This window comes from Lycorma delicatula, chromosome 7, assembly GCF_047948215.1.
Source record: "Lycorma delicatula isolate Av1 chromosome 7, ASM4794821v1, whole genome shotgun sequence".
NCBI classification, from domain to species: domain Eukaryota; kingdom Metazoa; phylum Arthropoda; class Insecta; order Hemiptera; family Fulgoridae; genus Lycorma; species Lycorma delicatula.
In genome coordinates, this window is record NC_134461.1 from 93,495,537 (window position 1) to 93,519,723 (window position 24,187).

Genomic DNA, 24,187 nt, shown 5'->3' on the forward strand with positions numbered 1-24,187 from the left:
GTTATAAAAACGTGATTTCATAAGAGACGAGTATTTCAAGAAAAAATCGGCTTCCTTGCACGCCTATTAGATTACATACACGAATTTCTTGCTGCACCATTTATACTGATTTCATTTGAAAGTAAGGTACGATCCTCCAATTCTTTATTAAAGTGGAAGTCCACTGTGGCGGACACCACATTGCATCACATTTTTTTCTGGTGTCCGTATCAACAATTTATATAGTAATTTTTTTTCACATCGCTCAAGTTGTTATGTGGTGTAACTGAGAACATGTCGGATCCGTAACCATGGACACATCGGTTCGAATCCGACTTCAAATACATTTATTTTTATTTAACTTTTATTTTTAATTTAAATATATTGATTTATTAGCAATTGTTAACCGATGTAAACATTTTTGAATTAAAATGAAAAATATATAAAATTTTATTTCATTAATAACTTCTGATTTTCTTTCATATTTTCTATTTTTATTGTTATTATTGAATTATTTATTGTAAAGATTTTTTTTACAATCAGTGGTTAATAATTATTAGTAAATCAATATATTTAAATTAAAGAAAGGAGATGAAGTGGGATTTGAACCGATGAGCCTTCTACTTGTAAGATCCAAATATTTTATTAATTAAAATTTATGTGTCTATAATTCTGAAACCAGTGAAATTAAGCACCACTTACGTTATATCGTTGAAAAGCTCTCAATGAGGTCTTGTTACTGCAGTTACAAAAAAGTCCAAAATCCAAATGTTTTGGATTTTGGGCTTTTTTGGTCACTTTTGGTCCAGTCTATTCCAATCAAAAGTTGAGGTGCGCAACTAGATGTTACAACAGTCCTTAATCCAAAATTTCAACATTCTGGCTAATTGTTATTGAGTTACGCGAGATGCATACGTACGTACAAACCTCACGCCGAAACTTATCAAATGGTTTCAGGGATGGTCAAAAATTTTGACCGTTGAAATCTGAAAACCGAAATTTTTGGCAATCACAATACTTAGTTTATTTCTTACAAGGAAGTAATTTTTTTTAAAGAATAATCTACGTACATTTTCCGTTTTTAAGAGAAATTTTTGTAGAGTATGAAAAATGTCATGCCTGACCGGGAATCGAACCCGGGACTATCTTATAAAAGGAAGAGACAGCTATCACTCCGCTACGGAGATCTTTTATTTTATTAAAAATACACAGCTTGTTGTGCACTCTTTAATAATTTAGTTTATCTAATTTAATAATTTATTTAATAATTTAATTTTATCTTCATCGATAAATAATACTATTGTTAATTTTTCTTCAAAATGTCGGTTTGGTTTAAAAAAAATACATATGTTAATGTGAAATATAAAAAAAATGTTTATTAGGTATAAATAGTTGTACAAAAATAATTTATAGTAACTTTAATATCTTATTTATTAATCTTTGTTCTTGTATTTTTTTATTATCGTCATCTATCAATGATGATAGTGATGTAAAAGAGGAGCTGGATGGTGGTTGGCTTCCTTGTGTACGACTGCGTTGAATCCATTATGATCGTCAGCTGTATATTCTACAGTCCTTTTGCTACCGTCTGGTTCGATAAGCGTGTAACTACCCTTTACGACATCGCCGTCTCTTGTTTCATGTTGACTTTTTGCGTCTCCTGTATGATGATCAGCTACACTATATTCGAATGAATATTTTGGGTGAGCAAATGGTTCTGGTGCTTTATGTGCTGCGTATGCTACTACTGGAGCGTGTATCGGTGCTGCGTACGCATATGAGAGTGCTGGTGCGTGGTGTATTATTCCAGCTTCTGTCATCATTATAAATACTATGGCCAGAATTGCTGTCATTATTACCTGAAATTAAAGAAAAAGAAAATAATAAATATTATTTTTAATAACAGTATTATTAAATAAAAGAAATAAAGTGCGTACTTATATAAAGGCAGCGAAGTGTGCCCTTCGGTCTTTGGAAAATATGGGAGTCTACAATCTGTTACAGCCTATAATTGCTGAAGCAGTTATACGTCGTGTATTACAAAGGTTATTTTTAGTAATAAAATACTAAAAAGAAAAAATCTGATGTGGACATCACATGACTTCCTTGTACGCCTATTAAATTACATATACACATTATTTTAAAATTAGAAACATAAAACTTATTTCATTAACTTCTGATATTTTTTCATATTTGTTTTTTTTTGTTATTATTGATTTTATTATTTATTATGAATATTTTTTTAAATCTGAGGTTAATAATTATTAATAAAGCAATATATTTAAATTTAAAAAAAGGAGATGAAGTCGGTTTTGAACCAATATGCCTTCCTCTTGTAAGGTACAAATATTTCATTAATTAAAATTTTATTTGGCTATAACTCTTGTACCAGTGAAATTAAGTAACATTTATGATATATCACTGAAAAGCTCTCGATGAGTGCTTATTACTACAGTTAAGAAAAAGCCCAAAATACAAATTTTTGGGATTTTGGACTTTTTTGGACACCTTTAGTTCAGGCGATTGCAATCGAAAGGAGAGGTGCACAACTAGATACTACAGCAGTCATAAATCCAGAATTTTAACATCTTACGACTAATCGTCTTTGAGTAATGCAAGACACATACATACGAACAGATGTCACGTCGAAACTAGCCAAAATGGATTCAGGGATATTCAAAATGGATATTTCCGTTGAAATCTGAAAACCGAAATTTTTCGCGATCACAATACTTCCTTTGATTCGTACAAGGAAGTGAAAAATTGTATAATACATAAGATGTGGTTGGTTCCAGAATCTACGTCAAAATTATTTTTATGCGTGCGATTCTTGTTTCTGGGATTTACGCCCTCCTTCTGTTCCTCGTCTGTTTTGCTTCATTGAAATTCAAATTAGATTCGATCTTTAGTTTATGCTCAATTATTTTTGAGCGTAGAAATAAGAACATGATGAATGACTCCAATATGAAAAATGGGATACATTCTTTCCTCAATTTTTGTATTTAATTTTATTCGGATATTTAAAAGAATTATAACAATTTTACACTATTGGAAAAAATGAATTCTTATGATTGTAGTGTACAGTAAAAAAAAAGAATAGTTAAAATCTGCAAATCGTAAAACTGTAGGATATTTAACAGGACTTTCGATGATCTTCCGGATCCAATCCTGTTTTTCCTGCCTTACGGCTATGTGTTTTTAGAGATGTGTATCTGGTTACGGATATCTGGATAAGGATACTTATCCAAAGTAAAGCTTCATAATTGAAAATTGTTTGTTCCAAGGAAAAAAGAGGCTATTATCACGGCCAGTAGGCCGATTACGATAAAGATGCTTGGGATACGGCTAAAAGCTGTCCGAATTTGGTGGAATCTTCCTTCTCTGGGTAATAAGTAGGTACCTTTATTAGAGTTAATAATTTTGACTCTGATTAAAATTTTTTTTTAACTTTGAACTATTACAAAATTCATACATGATTTATCGTTTTTTCTTAATCTCTTTTTTCTGAACCATGTTTTTATGAAATAACCGTGTTAGGTTAAGTTTTACTTCGTTATTCTTGGAGAGGACTGAGTTCAACAAAGAACAACTTTTTTTTTTACTCTGGTTTATTTATTACACGTATTTTAAGGCATGGAAATAATATATACTCTAATCCCGAAATTTAAGATTTGAACGTATTATAGATGTCATATTTGGAAAATTTTGTATTATGTGCTATTCTAATATATTATTTGAACTTTATTCTTTACAATTATTTTTATTTTTCCATATTCTTAATGTATAGGCTTAATACTTAAATCAATAATAAGTATTAAGCACTTAAATACTTATTAACATAAAAACTTATACGTAATTAATAAACTTTCTGTGCTAATTAACTAGAATTTCGGTATGTAAATCATTTTTATAGAAACTTTTTTAAGTATTTTCTTTTTTACAGTTATAAGCGATTTGAATTTGTTAATTTTCAAACAGGTAATGTTGAATGTGTAAGATATTTTGAACTTGATTGAGTATTCTTCCAGTTTTACTTTCTGTTACAGATTTTTCGAAGAAAAGTACTTATCGGTCGCGTGGTGGGTGAAAATGAATTTTCTTTCGTTTTGAGGTATGAGGAGTACGAACACTTAAATTGGGGTTTTCTTATATCTATAGGCCTATCTATAAAATTTTCTGGCTCGAAAATCTCCAAAATTACCTGATTTCAATTTTCATTGAAATTTATATATACCGTTATACCGTATCTGAATATTTGCATGTGAAAATTTAATGGCGATTGGATTAGTCGTTCCTGAGTTACCCTTCAATTTAAGGTTGAAAACAGACAGCATAATTTCAATTGAGGTATTACTTTCGGTCGCATGTTAGCTTTGGGAAGTGAAAATTAATTTTCTTTGCGTTTTTAGATAAGGGGAATACAGAAATATTATTCACTTAAATTGTGGTTTGTTTCGTTATAGATTTATATATAAGCTTATGTAAAAACCTTTGTGGCTCGAAAATCTCCAAAACTACTTGATCAATTTCATTGAAATTTAGTTATGCTGTAGTAATGTATATGAAATTATTCATATGAAAATTTGATAAAGGTTGGTTGAGTCGTTTTTGAGTTACGATCAATTTAAAGCCGAAAAAATTTGAGCAGGACAAGTTAGAAGCGTGGTTTGTTATGATGCTGCAAATTGGAACGTTGACGTTTCTTTACCTGCGGTTTTTATTTTTAGCAATATAAAACCAAGTTAAAAAATATATATATATTAAAACCACATTGAATTAATGAAATGTCGGTCTTATTGAGTAGAACTACGCAAGTTTTTTTTAAGCAAGTATGAGAAAAACTATAAGAATATCATATGGTCGACATTTTTCTGTTTAACTGTATCAAATAATTGACCAGATTTATCTTCTCCAGAATAGCTTATTTACATTTTGCTTTATTAAATTTTTAAATTGACGTTAGTTTTTCGTTTTGTATCTATATCAAATGATTTTGAATTGACCGATGTTTAGGTAATTCAGTATGATTTTAGTGAAATGAGAGTACAAAAATTCTTTTTTTTATTTTGTTGGTTATTTTGTGATTAAGAACAGCTGTTGTTCTTGGTATATAAGCAATAACCTCATATATAATGATTCTAAATTACGAACTATTAAGCAAGAAATCTCTCTGATCAGTAAACGATATCAGAATTTTAATATATTAAACATAAATATAAAGAAGTAATAATTTAATCTAATAATTATCTCTTTGATAACATAGTACCGTTTGATTTCATTTTAATCCATCAGAGTTATGAATATTACTTCAGCTTACTAGTAGGACCGAGACAGTCATGACTGTTTTTAAATTTTAACTATGATTTTTAAACTTTGACTTTAATGTATTATTTTTGACTCCTGATGATGGCTTCTAAGTAAGCCGAAAGATCTAAAGAACGTATCAACGTTCTGGTAAAGTGGATTTTATTAATTGTTAATTTATTTATTTAACATATCAGCGGTACCATGTTTGAGAAATTTATATCAGAATCGTTTGGATCGGCATCCAAATTATATGGCAGAAACTTTATTGAGTGATACTATCAGCGATTTTTCCAGATTAACGAGAAAATTGGTTGTATAATCCACCTTTACGAAGTCCTCTTAATGTTCATTCCAAATTTTGCTTATTTATTTATTCTACAATTTGAGCATAAAAAACTAAAAAAATACAGTCTGAACAGGCTGTAAAGTTATAATAATAAAAAAAATTGTGATATATAAATATGGCATTTAATTTCAATAATATTAACGAAGTTAGTATATTCTAAACATAAATGGTTTAAAGAATTTTTTTAGCTTTAGTTGTATTACTAATTCAGATTCTTACTAGTTCAAATTCTTATATACTTTTTAGGATTAATTGGGCAACAACTCGTGTACGTACATATTGGTTTAATTACTACGTCAGTTTTACCTGTAGTAAGTTTGTATGTTATGCGATTAGTAATCGATAAAAATGTAGTATTGGAATTTGCAATTTCTTTTGAAGTCATTTATTATTAATGAAGCAGGAACTTGTATTACAAATTATCCTATTATGTTAGTTTTATTACGTCAATCCTTATTAATATTCATAAAAGTAAGCGTATCCCATACTTACAAACACACACGCACACACACACACACACAAAAAATACATATATAATTAAAATTATGTATGTAAATGCTTTTAGTCGTTGAAAAACCAATAGATTCATTGACTATCTGGGTTTATTAACTATTAGACTCGTTTTATAAATTAACTTGGTTTTTTTAAATATGTTTTCCCCTTACGTATACTTTCAAAGCTTTTTTTCATGTTAAAAATTAGTTTCTTAAATCGTTCTGATAATTACTTTTCCCGAAATTCTCATTATTCAAAACCATATAATGTTTTATTTCATGTCGTTTATTATTTAAGTATTTAAAGTGAAAATATCCAATATTTAAATGTTTACGAAGCGAATAAAATTGATTTTAATTAGTTTTAGGATTTTAAAATCCTTTTTTTATCTCTGCTAGAAAAATTCAGATTTTACTTACTCCTAAACAGATTTTTTTTTTAAAAAGTCTGTGTAACTAAAACGTTTGTAAAATCTTGCTTGTGATAGAGTAAAAGGAAAATTGGTTGTTTTATATTTTATGTATAAAATAATACGATAATATTACTTTTTTGGCTATGACGCCAAACCTTAGGTAAAAGAGATACTATTCTTTTAGGATTTGTTTTCTCTGTCATTGATGTTCTCTTTTAAAACCAGTTCCTGTTGTCAATAGTACGATGATATTACTTATAGGAGTAAGTATCTTCTGAATTTCTTTGAGCTTCCTGTTTTTATTTGCATCTGTTTATATTCAGTTCAGCGAAAAAGGCAACTGGAACCTGCTTCAGTTTTCATTTTCTTTAGAAAGTTTCACACGGGTTACTTGTTATAGTTCAGAATGGTTATACTACTTTCCCGATAAATTTATGTCTTATCCTTAACGGATTTAGCGTCAAATCTACTTCTTTAACAATTTTTATCATTCAGTTTAATGCGCACGATTATTTTGGGTGCGTGTTTTTTAAATAATGCTTTAGAAGTATCTTATTTTTTATATGTGAATCTTTAAATATTTCTTTTACGCTTATTTTTCCGTTTTTATTTTGATGGGTTAGGCGAATGATATTTTGCAGTTTTACAGGATTTTTATTAAGACTTCATTACTCAACTTATTAAGAAAACTTTTACATATGAAAAAAACTCATGTTTAATAGAATTTTTTCTTGTAAACTTTGGATGGAAAATATTATCTTTTTATCGTTAATTTTGTTAAAAATAACGTGCCAAAAACACAACTCGCATACAGTAGTCGCCACATAACGACGAGCTTAGCCCGCACGTCACCCCTATACTATTGTTCTCTGAAACATGGGAATCAGTGATTAGTTATCTCTTAGTAGCGTAGGCATGATGCCCCTTACGTTGGGTAGTAATCGTCATCATTTCAAGCTCGCCGTTACTTGGCGACTACTAATTATTTCCTTGTAGATAGTTTTTTGTATCTTAATATTTGCATCTGTTGTGGGTTTTGATTTATACGTGTATATTTATTCATCTTAAAATAAATGTGAAAATTACCGAAGTTTGTTAAAATACATAGAAGAGGAAGTCTAAAAAAAAAACTTATGTTGTAAAAGTTAGCCGGCAGTTTATAACGTGTAGTAGATGATGACGAGACTTTATAAATTCCCTTATCACAATCTACTATCTGCTACATACGAAATAGTACAGGCACTTAAAAAATTAAAATTACGTATAAGAAACTCTTATCAGCGTAATAAAATGCAAAGTAGTATATATATATATATATATATATATATATATATATATATATATATATATATATATATATTTATTAATAAAATATTAATTTTCGTATATTAACTCTATTTTACTTTAACCTCCGGGAGGACCATCGTTAGGTATTATTTTACAGGATGAGATGAATGATTTGTAGCGTGTGTGAAAATGCCATTCCTGCCCGGATTCGAACCCGGGACCTCCGGATGAAAGGCTGAGACGCTACCACTCGCGCCACGGAGGCCGGCAACTGTATATTAACTAGAAAAAATACTACATTACTCCAAAAATAAATTCATTTGTATTTTATTTAAGCCTAAACATTACTTTACACATACTGTACAGTAAGTAGTGACTGAAATTTTTAAAACGTGTAAAATAAATAACTATTATACCAGGCTTTTCTTTTTACTTTTTATCCTCCGGTAATTACGTTTCAGATAATACTTCAGAGGATGTATGAGAATATGCGTGAGTGTAAATGAAATGTAGTTTTGTATAGTCTCAGTTTGACCATTCCTGAGATATGTGGTTAATTAAAATCGAACCACCAAAGAACACCGGTATCCACGATCTAGTATTCAAATCCATGTAAAAATAACTGACTTTACTAGGACTTGAACACTGGAACTCTCGACTTCCAAATCAGCTGATTTGAGAAGACGCGTTCACCACTAGACCAACCCGGTCTGTAGCCTTACCCCATATGCCTCAGATTTAGTGTGATCAAAAACGAATGGTCCAGTTTTATTGATTTAGTACAGTACATCAAAATTACGCTTCGTCTCGGTCATTATGGTTGTTTTTTTTTTTTAGTGAATTTGCTAAAATGAATTATATTTCCCGGTTTTCTTTAACAGATATTCTAAAGGATAACTCATACATTGAAAAGTCAGTAAAAAAAAAATTATAATAATAAATTATACTTTCGTTAATAGCTTTAAATTCTTGGAAATGTTTAAACGAGTCAAGGTTGAAGTATATATTGTTTTCTTATACTGCATATTAAGAAATTATTGCTAAGTTATGCGTGCAACTAATGTTAAACGTTATTTGATTTTATTATACGTCGAGCAAGAAAATAATAAATAATAAAATGGATACACGTTTGATTTTTGTAACTGGAAATTGTTTGGGTCATGAAAAAATTTGAGAAACAAATTATATTTATGTGTCTGTGCGCGCACACACGTATACATTATATATTAACATATATATTTATGTAAATTCATGGACAATTTTGTATATAAATATATTTGAAAATATCTGCGTGCATTAACTGAAAGTAATAAGTAAGAAGCAAATAGATATTGTAATTATTTAAATTAATTCATATATATATATATATATATATATAACCAACCGTGATGTCTGTTGCTTGTTATTGCAAATTTATTATGACTATGTTTGCAATAAAACTTGACTTATATATAATTCTTAAGAATTATTTTAATTTTCAAGAATTTTCTAGTAAAAATACTTAATATAAACATTAAAAATGATGCTGTAACAATTAATTACTAAGCAAAGATGACAAAAAGATAAATACCAAAGTTAAAAATTGTTTACGTATACAAGTTAATTTTTAGTTTACAAAAATCTTCCATTTTACTCGAAAATCTCACAACGCGACCAGTGAACTTACTTTATAGAATAAAGAAAATCACTTCCATAAATTTGTGGAGAGTAAAGCTTCATCAAACGTAGAAAAAGTACATGAATAAATAAAAGCGTAGGGGTAGAATAAGAACCTTCTCCCTATTTTGAAGTTAGTTAAAATTAAGGAACTCGGTGTAGCAAGTGAAATCTATATTCATATTCTGTTTCCAAAATAAAGGGTTGTAGAATTATTTGAAATAAACTCAGAAGATTTTTTTCTATTACTTTACATATTCGTATGCATTTACTGTAATTATTCCCAAGAATTAAACTTTGCTGATTTTTATAAAAATTTTGAGTTTTATGTTATTTACAAGAACATTTGTCGAAAACATAACTTAGTTTTGAGCAGGTATATATAACGAAAATGCAAATATATATCTAACGTATAAACGTATATTAATGAACACACACATACACACACACACACACACACACACACACACACACACACACACACACAGTGTGATCAGTGTTCTTTGGACTCATAATTGTATACTTGTTTGTCTTCGTTATATATTTACATTTGTTGTGCAAGATATTTGTGCGTATATGATTCTTTCAGAGATTTCAATGAAACCCTCTCTTTGCATGTCAAATTTACTTATGATAACGGTTAATTTGAACTGATTGTTCGTAAAGAAACTTCTGCCAAAAAAAAAAGTTAATGATTTTCCTACATTAACTCGGTCTTTGTTTGAGCTATGTATATAGCTTAAACCTATTCTAACTTAAGAAAACGAACCTACATCCTCGGTTTAAAGTACCGTAATTCTCTTGTTATGAAGTATTTTATTATATAACTACCTAATTTACAATGATTAATTAGATTTGCTTAGTTTTATTGTTTAATTGTATGAAATTGATTATTATTAAAGTAACTATTGTAGGTCAAGTAAATGAAGAGTAATCAAGTATAATAAAAATTAATTTGATTTTTTATTACTTCCTCTTATTTATAGAAAATATAATTATTTTTTTCTTTTTCACTTTATATTGTTTCATCAGATGATTAAAACATTTTATTATTTAACGACTCCTTATAATTGGTATACTTTTAAATCTTTGCGATTGTATAACATTGTAAAGTTGCATACTGTACAATAACAATATTTGAAATCTGTAATAGGATGTATTCTCATTATTGTATTGTAAATATCGTTACAAAATGTTATTAATAATAAAACATGATTTTATTATGGCATTTCCATTTAGACACGAAATTATAATCTAGATAATATATTTATATATATAGTTAGGTCGTCCATTTATGTTATTTCTCGGTTTCATAATATTTTTATTTTATACCATATCGTTATTTATATTTTACGTAAAGATACTGTAATTGAACACTTTTTATGTGCAGTATAATTTAATCTCTTTCCATCCGAGATATTTAGAAAATGATTTATCGACAAAAATGGAACGCGTGATTAATTTTGGAACATCCTCCAGAAATTTTATTGAAAACGTCTTAATTGAAACCGGTATAATAAAATATTGACATTTTCCTGCTTTTACAAACAATTTTTATTATTTCATTTTAAAACTGAAATTTTTTTGTTTCATGAAAATGTGAATTTTTTTTCGTAAATCTCTTTTTTTTAATAATTAAATTTACTTCACTATTACTTTGATTTGGTGTAGGTACTTTTTTTACCAACAGTTTTGAGTAAAATTCCTCATTAATATTAGAACAAACCCTTTCATGATGAAATATTACTCTATTTTTGTTTCATAAAATTTAATAACTTTTCGACAAAAAATGACTTATTTTCAGAATTTTAATTATTTTTAATCTTCCATGTTAATTGTTATTCTATGTATATCGTATTATAATCAAAAAATAATAATCTTGAGATTTTCTTTTTAAAGTTATTTTTAAGACGAATATAATCAATTAGTGATTACATTTAAATTAAATTATAAATTTTCCGACACTAATCGGGAATCCATCCCGGGATCTTAAGATGTAACAAGCAAGAAGGTACCACCAGTTTGGTCCTTGAGATTGCTTAGAGGTGATTAAATGTTTTGCAGTTACCTATTAGTATACTGATCTAACATAAAGAATATCAAAGTGGAAACTTTGCTGTTTAAAACACAGAGGGATGTAGTAAAGACAAAATTTCAACTGGCTTTCCCTTATAGAAAGATATTGACTGTTTTTTTTTTTTCATTGCGGTCTCTTGGTAAATCATATTAAATTTTAAGAAGAATTTCCCTTCACAGTGATTTCCTTTTAAAATCTACTTAATGGATTTCTATAAAGAAACCTCTTCTGCAATTATCACACGAGAAAATTTAAGATTATAATTTTTTTGTTTTGATTTAACAAAATTTCTTAATCTAAGAAAGATTGAAACTGTTGTCGTTGTGTTTTATAAAGAAAACATAAATAAATAGGACTGATAAGTTTTATTTGAAGTTTTTATTCTTTCTTTATATGTTGATTTTGTACCTTTAGGCTATAATTATTTATTTAAATCCTTAATTTTTTTAGTTTATTATTAACGCAATTATTTTATTTATTAACACCATATTTGTTAGTCATATTTGTTTTAACACCTTATTATCATTATGGTCGAGAGAATGTTCTTAATTAATTTCCTTTATAATCGTAGTTTTTATTGTTATTATTTAAGTAATTAATTATTAATAAATATTATTAGAATGCTTATGGTGAATTAATTGCTATTGTGATCAGTTTCAAATCAATTACAGATTAGCCAATCTTCATATTTTTTTCTTACTTTGTTTATGTATTAATTGTGTTTAAATTCATTCATAACAGGTGTTAAATGTTCTAAAAAAAAATTAATCTTAAACAATCATTAAGATAATCCATTTATTTTTTTGAAAAAATAGGCTAAACAAATTCGTGTAACTTATTTTTTTATTTTAAAAAGTTGGCAAGCTTGTAGATATTATATTTCTTGCGCGTTATTTGTTTGATATGTTATATACATACATATATATGTTATATATATATATACATATATATATGTTATATATGTATACATGTTATATACATTTAAACAACTTTATTTTACACGCTGAAAATAATCAGTTTCCCATTAATTTATGTTAGTAATTTTGAATTCTTTGTATCAGTTATTTCTTTACATTAACCTGCTTATTAGTAAAGTATATATAATTCAAAGCTTTTTAATATATCGCTTGGTCATTATTATAATATTCAAATTTTAAATGTGAATTCTTAAAAATCAATCTAGTACTCATTCTATAAAGCGATGAATCGCTTAGAAAGTCTTTATGAAAATTTTTCAAAAGGAACCTAAATTGGTTGAATTCTAAAAATAATGTCGACGAATTATTCCCGTTTTCAATGTAAGCTTCTTTTATCTTACTACTCTCCCGTGCAAAGCCGGAAATTTTATTAAATATTTATATAAATATTATATAATATAAATATACTAAAGCTTAATCTTCTCCCTTCCAAAGCAGGTAATGATATTAAATATTTATATAAATGTTATATAATATAAATTTTATATTAGTATAAATTTATATTCTCATTCTCCGTCTCCTTGGGGTGAAAATAGAGGGAAAGAAATCAAGGGATTTATTTTTTATGAGACTTTTCTATTGCTGTAAAGAAAAAATAAAGAATTTTAGTTATTTATCTTCAATGTATAGTAAAAAAAAATAGATAGTGAATGATTTTTCCAATAGTTTTAATAACTTCGAAAATGTTGTGCATAGATTGAAAAAAAAAATCAAATTGTTTGTGGTTTTTATTATTATTTTTTCCTCTGAATTCGTTGTTGCATTATATAATGTTAAAATTTTTATAATACTTGTACACAATCAAATTATTTGCCTATTTTATTAATAATTTTTGTTTTATAAATTTCATTCTCCAATGTTTTTCCTAAGTTTTTCTGTCTTTTTTTTTTGTTTCATTACTTCTCTTACATAAATATCACACAGTAATTTCTTACTGAAATTTCATCCCATATGGGATGACTTACAAATAATTTAGTTTTTTGAATTTAACTTTTCATTGCACTTATTTCTTAATTTTATTAAAAAATTTGTATCCATTCATTTGATTATTACTTTATAAGTAAAAAATTAGAAACTTTAATTAATTGTTGTTTAATTTGTACCAGAACACAGTATTGACATGTAACGTATCCGAAAATTTACAATGGTGTTTTTTAGTTAAAATAGAAAAAAAGTAAAATAGAATCTACTCTTAAGATATATTATTTTATGTATAATTCGCTGTGTACGAGGAACAACAAATGTATTTAAGACCTTAATAATATCAGGAAGAGATTTGAATATTATACACTTAAACAGTAGAAGATCGATTTGAATGGTCAATTAAAAGATACAAACCATGAAAAAAATTGAAGACCATGTAGGCGATAACTGTGGCCAAATTTGGTATTTATAAGTAAAATTTCTTGTTATGGACATATATATATATATATATATATATATATATATATATATATATATAAAATAACATGCCGTTTTTCATTCATAATCAACGCCCAGCAAAAACTACTGAAGATAATTTGATGAAAACTTGTACACTTTTAGAAGTTCTTACGGTGTAAGTGCACAAAGAAAAAGGATTTTATGAAATCCCGAATTTAAAGGGTTAAAATGGAATAACAATGAGATTTACAATTTTTTTAATTTCTCGGTAACAAATGAAGTTATCAACTTGATGTTTGGTGCGTATAATCTTCATTTAAATATCCAAAAACCAATTATTTTTTGGAAATTGCGAGTTTTATGGGTTAAAATAAATGTGTAATTTTGTTTAAACACGGCTTTTGTTTGAATCTATCAGTAAAGAAATTAAAATATCATCTTAATGTTTGGTATGCGTGAGTATCTAAAAACCAGTTTATAATTATTTTTGAAATCCTGAGTTTAAAAAATAAGATGAATTTTTGAATTTTTTTTTTTGAAACCCGCCTATTTTTTTTTTTTTTTAATTTCTCTGTAAGAAATGAAGATCGCAACTTTTGGTGTGAATATTTAAAAACAAATTTTTAAATTTTTCTTTCAAATTCGACCTTGAAAGTGGTGAGGAAAGGTAAAAAAATGTTAGCATTGATTTGAAATTTCCTCCATTTCCTACTATACTAAACAACATATTCACAAGATTGAAGTTTGAAGTACTCTTCAGATTATATTTATAAACCATTTTCGGTTTTTTTTTCGAATTTCGATTTTTTAAGGGGTGTGACGGTGTACAGCGCGGCGGCTCAACCAAGACAGCCGCTGTTACTGTATATAGGACGCGTCTGGCTGCACCTGCTTCCGGTTACTTGACAAAAAAAAAATAAAAATAATTGACCGCGATGCGAAACGCAAGTAACCATATATAGCGGGAGAAGCCGCGACGAGGATGCTAGTGTATTCATACATATATTTATATAGAAAGAGAGAGAGAGAGAGAGAGAGAGAGAGAGAGAGAGAGAGAGAGAGAGAGAGAGAGAAAATAGAATTATATTATTTAAGCTGACGAATTTGAAAAGCGAGGGAAATTTATAAATACAATTTTGTTTATTAATTTAGGTGAGTATAAAATGTTTTAAGGGCTACGTTGATTCTACGCTACATGTAGCGGCGCGTTGTTGTAAACAAAATTCTTTACATAATATTGAATCATCTGCCTGAAATTGTAACAAATTTCCATTTCTCTATCACGAGCTAACTTTTCCTAATTTAAGGAAAAGTGTTTTACAATTTAATTGCAATTATTACGCTTGTTAATGCGACAATCAGAGTTGCCCCAAATATTCACATTTTCAAAATCTTTATCAGTTTCCTTATTTCATATTTTAATTGAAATTTTATAAAATTCTAAGAAAAAACATTTTCATCAAGTACCTGAGTATATTGTGCCATCCTTCTTCTTTTTCTTCTTGCTAAAAACTTTTAATATGTTGATGCGACTGTGTCTGGATTGATACTGTTATCCCTTACTTTTTGTGCAGTTTATATACCTATTTTTTTACGAATGTAAAATAATATATATAGTAATATAAAGTAAAGAAGTGATGGTAATACTTTCATTTCAAATGGACTAGAGAGCCGAGAGGAGAGGGACATCAGGAGAGGGCGGAAGGTTTCGTTTCGGTCCTTGCCCCGTTGGCTTCCCATTGTACAAGCACAAATGTATACACGGTGTACAGCAGTATTAACACAATTGAGTTACCGACCGTTGTGCAACATTCGTTATTATTATTACTATCATCGTAATTATTATTACTATATATTATTTCTGTTTAACTGTCCTTAGTGTCTCTTTTCTATTATTTTATCTCATTTTTGATTCCTTATTTTAATTTATACGTTTTAAACAAGTTAAGCAACTGCAGAAAGATTTTTTTTTTTTTAATTTAAATTTTGCCCGTAAGGTTGTAAGTAGATGAAAACATAACTAATTGTGTAACCCGCATCTTTCGTAATGTTAATTTAAAAAATAAATAATTAAAAATTTATAAATATCATATTATATGATATTTAATTATATAAAATTAACCAGTATAAGAATTTTTAATTTTTTTTATCAACTTGATTCTAATTTAAAATATACCGCAGAAATCTCATTTTTAACTTCTAGTTCAAATATTTAGCTTCGTACTACATTATATGTTTACTCGTTTATACGTGAACATCGCCAAATATTTTATACGAAGAAACGGGTCGAATTGAGAACCTTCTTTTCTTTTTGAAATCGACTAAAATTTTTTTTATAATAAATTATTATTTTTTTTATTTTTTATAAAAGTTTTTATGCTTCAGGATAAAGAGAACGTAATACGTTTAGGTGATGTTTTACTTTTTACGCTTCTGCAATTCAAAAACAACTCGTAAAACGTTTTTCAAATTTTCATGGAAATTTTATCCAAAGTTTCGTTTCTTATCACTGAAGTGATATTAAGTACATTAAACTTCAAAGAAAGTGACTTTGTGCTCGATAGAAATAATTTTCTTAAAACAATATGACAAACTGTTTAGGTAGGTATTAAATAAAAGTGTTCAGAAAAAGTATTTAAAAAAATATATTTAAAATAGTGTTATAAACACATTACTGTAGTTTATCAGGAAATATTGTTAAATTTCATTCGGAAAGTTCTGGGTTCAATTGTCGGTAGGTTTAGCTTACATTCAAAATGTACAAAATTTATTTTTTATCTATTAAAAAGTGGTGTTAGGTAACTGCAATTGGGTACAGACCTGTAATTATCGGAGAGAGGTTAAAAATTATAAAATAAATTTAAAGGTTATTTGATAATCAATAATTAATATTAAACAAATTTAAATTAAAATGTTAGAAATTTTTTGGAGAAATGCTTGATACTTAAAAAAAAATAAAAAATATGATATGAATATTGATTTTTAAAAATATGATGTTTTAATTAGTAAGGTGTCAAAATCTTTTCCATGTATACTTCTTATATTGGTACATGCCAGCTTGAAAAAAAATTATACTCACAAATTATTTGGGGGTATTAAACATAGCATTTCTTTTTAGAAGATGATATCCACTACTAGCACTAACCGTACGAAGCCGTACGGTCTCTTATTTTTCTTAATTATTAAATTATACTTAGAATCACAGTTTCATTTTTCCTTTTATTAAATCCATCTTATATAACGTACAGAATTCTCTTCGTCTTGGTTGTACACGTGGCCGAAATTAAAAAAAGATTTTTAAAATCTTGAAATCAGTTATGCGCGTTTTAATTTATTCTGTTATTTTTCATTCTCTGTGTTCTTTGCACTCTCCTTAAATACGTTTCTATTTATAACTTCTTTTATTATGCGATTTATATCTGAAAGATGAGGTTTTTCGTCCGTTTTAGGGTCAAACATTATTTCAGTTAGGTGGATTTTCTGTATTACTCATTCATAGTTTCCTTTCATTGTCATACATGCATTACCTTCTATAATTTTAACTGTATATTTGTCGTGCATAAACAGTTATTTATATGTAAGGGTTGGGATTTTTGAAAATTTGTTTATTTATGTACTGTATAAGCTACTCAAAATTCTATTATAATTAATATTTGAAATTTTGCGATATTATTGATTTTTTCTCAGACTGTATTAATAATCTATTTGGTTGTTCCCCTATTAAAAAAAAAGTACTAGTTTGATACACTGTGTATATTTTATGTAATTGTTTGTTTTACCAGACTACATCATGATGTTAATGTATTAGAGAGATTTGTTAGTGCTATTGTACTCCACTAACTCCAAAACAAATGTAGAAATTTTAATGAAAGGTATCAAATCTTATTTTTCAGTTTTGTGAGTAACACTGGATATTATATGATATGTAAAAATAAAATGAAATGCTGTAAACCTTTTTTTCTTTTTTTAAATGGAGACATTATTTGAAACTGCTTAAAAAGATGTATTTTTCCTTTAAATGAGATCTACACCTATTTACAGATTAATTTAAAAATTAACTTCAAAAATAGTATTTTCTTGGCCTATCTTCATTCTTCTAGTAACTTCAACCGTGGTTTTAAAACACCAGAAATATTCATTATTGTAACAATTATTAAAAATCTTTATGCTACATTCTGTGTAAATATACTCGTACATACATGTACACATATATGTACACCCACACTCATACATATATAGTATGAGTGTATTATAATTATTATAATAATTATTATATATATGTATATATATATATATATATACAGAGAGAGAAAGAGAGATAGATTGAGCGAGAGTGCACAGCATATCACATCCGAAGGGTATTCAAATTAAATTGCTGTTGGACTAAGTACTACAGTGACGGACAGACTGGATACACATTTATCCACAGATAAAGAAAAATTATAACAAATATAGCAAAAAACGACAAAATAAAATTTTGCTAATCTCTTCACAGAAACAGGACAAATCTTCAAAGAATTTCACTATAAAATTCAAATTACACGCACCAAAGAAATACCAGGCTGTGAACGTCCTGGAGCATTATGAAATTCACTAAAACCTAAAAATACATTCAACATATATATTCAACGAGTAAACACAGGATATATTGAATGTATTTTCGATTATGTACCTATCAGATTTTCCTAACTTTTTTCAGATGATAATTCCGTTGGTAACTTCAATGAAGTAATTCCAAAAGATCTTACAGAAGAAAAAGTTGGAATATTTTCAAAATAGTTCGTTTCAAGTTAACAATTTTAGTGGTTTCGAGTTTTGTTACGTTGTTCAAACGTCATTGTAGATTTAAACAAAAAAATATTTACTAAATTCGTCTTTTTTGTAAATGATCAAGTACAAAGTTACCAAATACACAATTTTTACTTCCTTGTACGAAGTAAAGGAAATACTGTGATCGCGAAAAATTTCGGTTTTGAGATATTAACAGAAATGTCCATTTTGACCAATCGTGAATCCATCTTCACTAGTTTCGGCGTGACATCTTTACGTACGTATGTACGCATCTCACATAACTCAAAAACGATTAACCGTAGTATGTTGAAATTTTGAATGTAGGATTGTTGTAACATCTAGTTGTGCAAATCCAAAAAAATTGGATTTTGGACTTCTTAATTGCAGTAATAAGCTCAACTTAATAAGCAAGCTTTTTCAACGATATGTCAGAAGTGGTACTTATGTTCATTGATTCCAGAGTTATAACCCAATAAAATTTCAATTAATGAAATAATTGAATCTTTCAAGGGGAAGGCATATCGGTTCGAATCTGACTTCATCTCCTTTTTTAACTTTTTTTTTTTTTTAATTTAAATATATTGATTTACGTATTAATAATTAGTAACCTCTGTAAAAACATTTTTACAATAAATAATAATTCAATAATAACAATAATATAAAGTATCAGAAGTTATTAATGAAATAAAATTTTATGTACTTTTCATTTTTGAAAAAAATATGTGTATGTAATTTTATAGGCGTACTAGGAAGTCGTGGTGTTCACATCAGATTTTTTTTTTATTATGGGTTTGTGTGATATTCTCGTTGCAGTTTCAACACAAAATAAATGAAAAGTTTTTTAATTGAAGTATGTTACTGTTGCCTATGTAGGAAATTTATTTTTTTGTTGTCATTCTTATTATTAAATTAGTTATAAAACTAAGAAGGGGGAATACATATTCCCACATTTTAGAAGTATGTTTTCGTTAACAGTCTGTCATTTCTCTGATTTTTTTTCTTATTTTAAAACAAGCGCCTATTCTCGCTTTTACGTTATTTTAGATAATTTTTTAATAAGAGTATCGTTATTTTTATAAAGCTTTTTGCATTTTTAATAAAACTTTTTAAAAAAATAAAAAAAAAATTAATAAACAATAATTAAATTCATTAAAAACATTAGATTTATAAACCTTTTCAGTTCTAGACTTTTTACCGTAGTTCTTTTAGAAAAAAAAAAGTTGTACAAGTCTTACATTTTAAATTTTAATGAGGTTTTTATAAAAGTCGGTTTTATTTTATTTTTTTTTATATTTTGTTAAATTAAAAAACTGAGTTCTTTTTAAAATGATGATTCTAAATTAAAAAAGATCACATGATCTTGTAAATAAAATAAGTTAATATTATGTGTGTAGATTATGAAATTGTACTTTTTAGGAAATAAAAAAGAAATCTTAACATTTTAATTATATGAATGAACCGGATGATTAAGGAAACTAAATGAAACCAGGTGTAAAACTTGTCAGATGTTATTTATTTTTTTGTGTTTATAACTCATAAGAAAATTTATTTATTTAATATCAACTAAATTGTGGGTTTATTTTGCTGTACTTTTTAGCGAATTTTCAAAAAAAAATTGTTGAAATCGCTACTGTACCTGGTCAGATTTTCTAAGGGATTAGTCGAGGGGAAGGGTTGACCAACCCTTACGTTTTGGAGTCTCTTAAAACCCTTACGTTTTACGTTTTGGAGTCTCCTGAACACGACTCTGCAATGTTTATATGCAACGTACATATGCATGTATAAGATTTTTTTGTCCGTTTTACCGGATGCAAGTCTTAACATCCGGAGGTCCCGGGTTCGAATTCCGGTCAGGCGTGGTTTTGTCACACACGCTACAAATCATTCGTCTCATCCTCTGAAATACCTGACGGTGGTCCTGGAGATTAATAAATTTAAAAAAAAACTTAATCTATTTTGACGAAATTTGATGGAGGTGGTGTAAATCTATTGAGAACAGAATCCTATTGATTTTCAAGAGAATCGATTCACAGGAACCGGAATTAGATGCAAAATACTGAGGTTTTTTTGGTTCGTTTTCAAGTTTTTTATGTTGAACTTGAACGTGACACGATAAAAAAGCAAAATTAGATTTTTGCGAGCACCGCCAGATGCGAGCTAGTTTCTCTTTTTTACTTTAGTTTCGCAGTAATCTAAAATGTGATCTTTCTTTTTCTGTTTAGCTTCTGGAACTACCAGGTTGAACTAAGGTGTTACTTCAAAGAAGGAATGAGGATGATACATATGAATGTACTCTAGTATTAAGGAAAAGTTTTGGTGTCCAAAAAAACAGTTAGTTTTAATCGTTTTGGGTCTATTTTGGTTCAATTTGAAGGTTTTTTTTTATAACCACGGCTCCAAAATCACACAAATTATGCTAACAGTATCAAAGTGGGTTGTTGGAAGTAGCAGTTTAAACAACTGATGCTGTCGACACTTAACAACTGTGTGAAAAGGAGAAAAGAAAAAAAATCCACCAATATAATATATTTATTGGAACAGTACACATTACTTCGCAGTATTATAAAAGAACATATAATACTAATGTAACATGAAATACAAAAACATCGAACGCAATATATTTTCAAAGCTCATTAACAGCAGTAGAATATCTTTCCTTTCTTAACTGATGTAGGAAATCCGCCCTTCTGACGCATTGATTCGACAGAGGTGTTACTTCCTTGTTCAAATTAAAGGAAAAATATGTATTCGCCAAAAATTTCGGTTTTCAGATTTCAACGGAAATATCCATTTTGACCATCCCTGAATCCATTCTGACTAGTTTCGGCGTGACGTCTGTTCGTACATATGTATGTCGCATAACTCAAAAACGATTAGCCGTAGGATGGTGAAAGTTTTGGATTTAGGACTGTTGTAACATTTAGTTGTGCATCTCCCCCTTTGATTGCAATTGACTGGACTGAAAGCGTCCAAAACAGCCTAAAATCTAAAACATTTGTATTTTGTACTTTTTCGTAACTGCAGAAATAAACTCTCATTGAGAGCTTTACAACGATATATCATAAGTGATACTTATTTTCATTGGTTCCAGAGTTATAGCAAAATGAATTTTAATTAATGAAGTATTTGGATCTTACAAGGGGAAGGCACATCGGAACTAATCCGACCTTATATAAATATATATTTTTAAGAAGTTTTTTTAATTAAAATATATTTTTTAAATGTTTTAATTTTTTTTAAATACAAGTTTCATTTATTAAAATTTTATTTGACTGTAGCCCTGGAACCAATGAAAGTAAGTACCACTTATGATACATCGTTGAAAAGTTCTTAATGAGGGCTTATTACTGCAGTTAAGAAAAATTCAAAAATCCATATTCTTTGGATTTTGGGCGTGTTTTGGACATTTTTGGCCAATTCGATTGCAATCAGAAGAGAAGGTGCACAACTAGATGTTAGAACAGTCCTAAATCCAAAATTTCAATATTCTACTGCTAATCGTTTTTAGGTTATGCGAGATAAGTTCGTTCGTACGGTACGTACAGATGTCACGCCGTAACTTGTCAAAATGGATTCAGGGATAGTCAAAAAGGATATTTCCGTTGATCATTTTTCGCGTTATAATTTTTGTTTAATATTATAATAATGTTATTTGCTTTTAATTCTAAATAAAAACGGATAAAAATTAAATTTATTAACTTTAAATCTGATAAAAGATGAAGTTGTTATTTTCTAAGCTTCTTATCGGTATTTTCGTGTTAGTGTGATAGCAGTTATAGTGAAATCCATTTAAATATTTGACAATACATAACTTAATTATTGACAAGACATACTTAATTTTCAGAAAGATAATCTTGATTCTTCGTTTCGTCTTAAATAACTACTTACGTTTTTCACCCCAAAAAAATAAATAATAAACAATAAAATTTAATTTAAAAAAACTACAATTTCAAAGAATTTCAATACATCTAAGGTATGGTATTACCCGATAAAATATTCAATGCGAGATAATTTTGTTATAATCTATTACCGTTTGTGTTTGAAGCGTATCAGGTTAAATGTTATTAACCCCCACCGGGTTGGTCTAGTGGTGAACGCGTCTTCCCAAATCAGCTGATTTTGGAAGTCGAAAGTTCCAGCGTTCAAGTCCTAGTAAAACCAGTTATTTTTACACGGATTTGAATACTAGATCGTGGATACCGGTGTTCTTTGGTGGTTGGGTTTTCAATTAACCACACATCTCAGGAATGGTCGAACTGAGAATGTACAAGACTACACTCATACATATCATCGTCCTCTGAAGAATTATCTAAACGGTAGTTACCGGAGGATATACAGGAAAAAGAAAGAAAAAGGTTAAATGTTATATTGTGTTTGAATTTATTTTTTTCTCCCAATATGCCATCAAGGAATTTCTTACAATACGTTTGTTATATTCTGTCTGATTTTATAGGTTATCCGGCATTGTGGTAGAAATTTAAATTAGACTGCTTAAAATTGACAGTATTGTAGGTAATGTAGGTGGATGAAGAAATTTTCTATTGTGTTGTAATATTTATATTATTTCTTAAATTGATTTTTTCAAAATTCGGAGGTAAATTATCTAGTTCGTGTTCAGCTCTTAAATTTTGTCTACAATTTTGCCTTGATAAGCAATATGTTATTATAAATCTGTATATTATATGTACATTAACATTTGTGGTTACGTCAAATCGTGAAATGAATTGCAAAATTCATTAATAAATATATTTTTTGGCATAGTTTTTTATTTATCAGAATTTGAGAAATTTCCTTTTTAGTATAGTTTCCCTCAGGATGCGTGTAATATTGAAAACTAAAATAACTAAGGTTACTGATTCATTACGATAAAAAGCTTGTTATCATTCAAGCCTGATTCTCTATGGATAACCGCTGTCAAACCGCATATTTTTACAACATATGCCATACCTGTGTAACTTATAACTGTAATACACGCACAAGTACGTGCTTATGGTTATGCAACTGACATTTTTGACATGACGTTAGTCATTTTTTCCTCATGTACACACGTCGCTGATTCAGTGTCTTATGATGTTTATATATACGTAGTTCCTTTATTTATCCTAAATTCTTGAACCGTAGCATTTCTATGAAGTAAAAAAAAAAATATATTACGTTCTGGACCGTGACTTTTCTTACATTTTTTTATTTTAATGCAGAACTTACGTAAAATGACTTTTAATTCGTGGACTTGTACGATGCTACTCGTGTATAAATGTTACTTGTGACACATATACTCTAACACGGTAAATACTAAAAATTCTTCAACAAAAAAATAGCTTTATTAAAGTTACATATCTCCCCCATAACCTTTAGCCCCATTTATTAACTTTAGGCGCAAATAAATAATAATGCAAATTTTTGACAATATACTCGTATATAAAACGAAAAAATCGGTAATTTAGTTTGCTTACAAACTCCAAGGAAAATTTAAATAA

General features: G+C 28.0%; 1 protein-coding gene across 1 annotated transcript in view; it reads right to left on the bottom strand.

Annotated features, from left to right (window-relative positions):
* Positions 1 to 1,340: 1,340 nt before the first annotated feature.
* The window catches only part of LOC142328343 (uncharacterized), a 64,375-nt gene continuing 41,528 nt past the window's right edge, over positions 1,341 to 24,187 (bottom strand). Inside the window, exons 3-5 of the mRNA XM_075372049.1 lie at positions 18,467 to 18,519; positions 15,387 to 15,431; positions 1,341 to 1,838 (exon numbers count right to left, since the gene is read on the bottom strand). Of these exons, the coding sequence (XP_075228164.1) occupies positions 1,452 to 1,838; positions 15,387 to 15,431; positions 18,467 to 18,519 (485 nt within the window). The 3' untranslated portion in view covers positions 1,341 to 1,451. The remainder of the gene's footprint in view (positions 1,839 to 15,386; positions 15,432 to 18,466; positions 18,520 to 24,187) is intronic.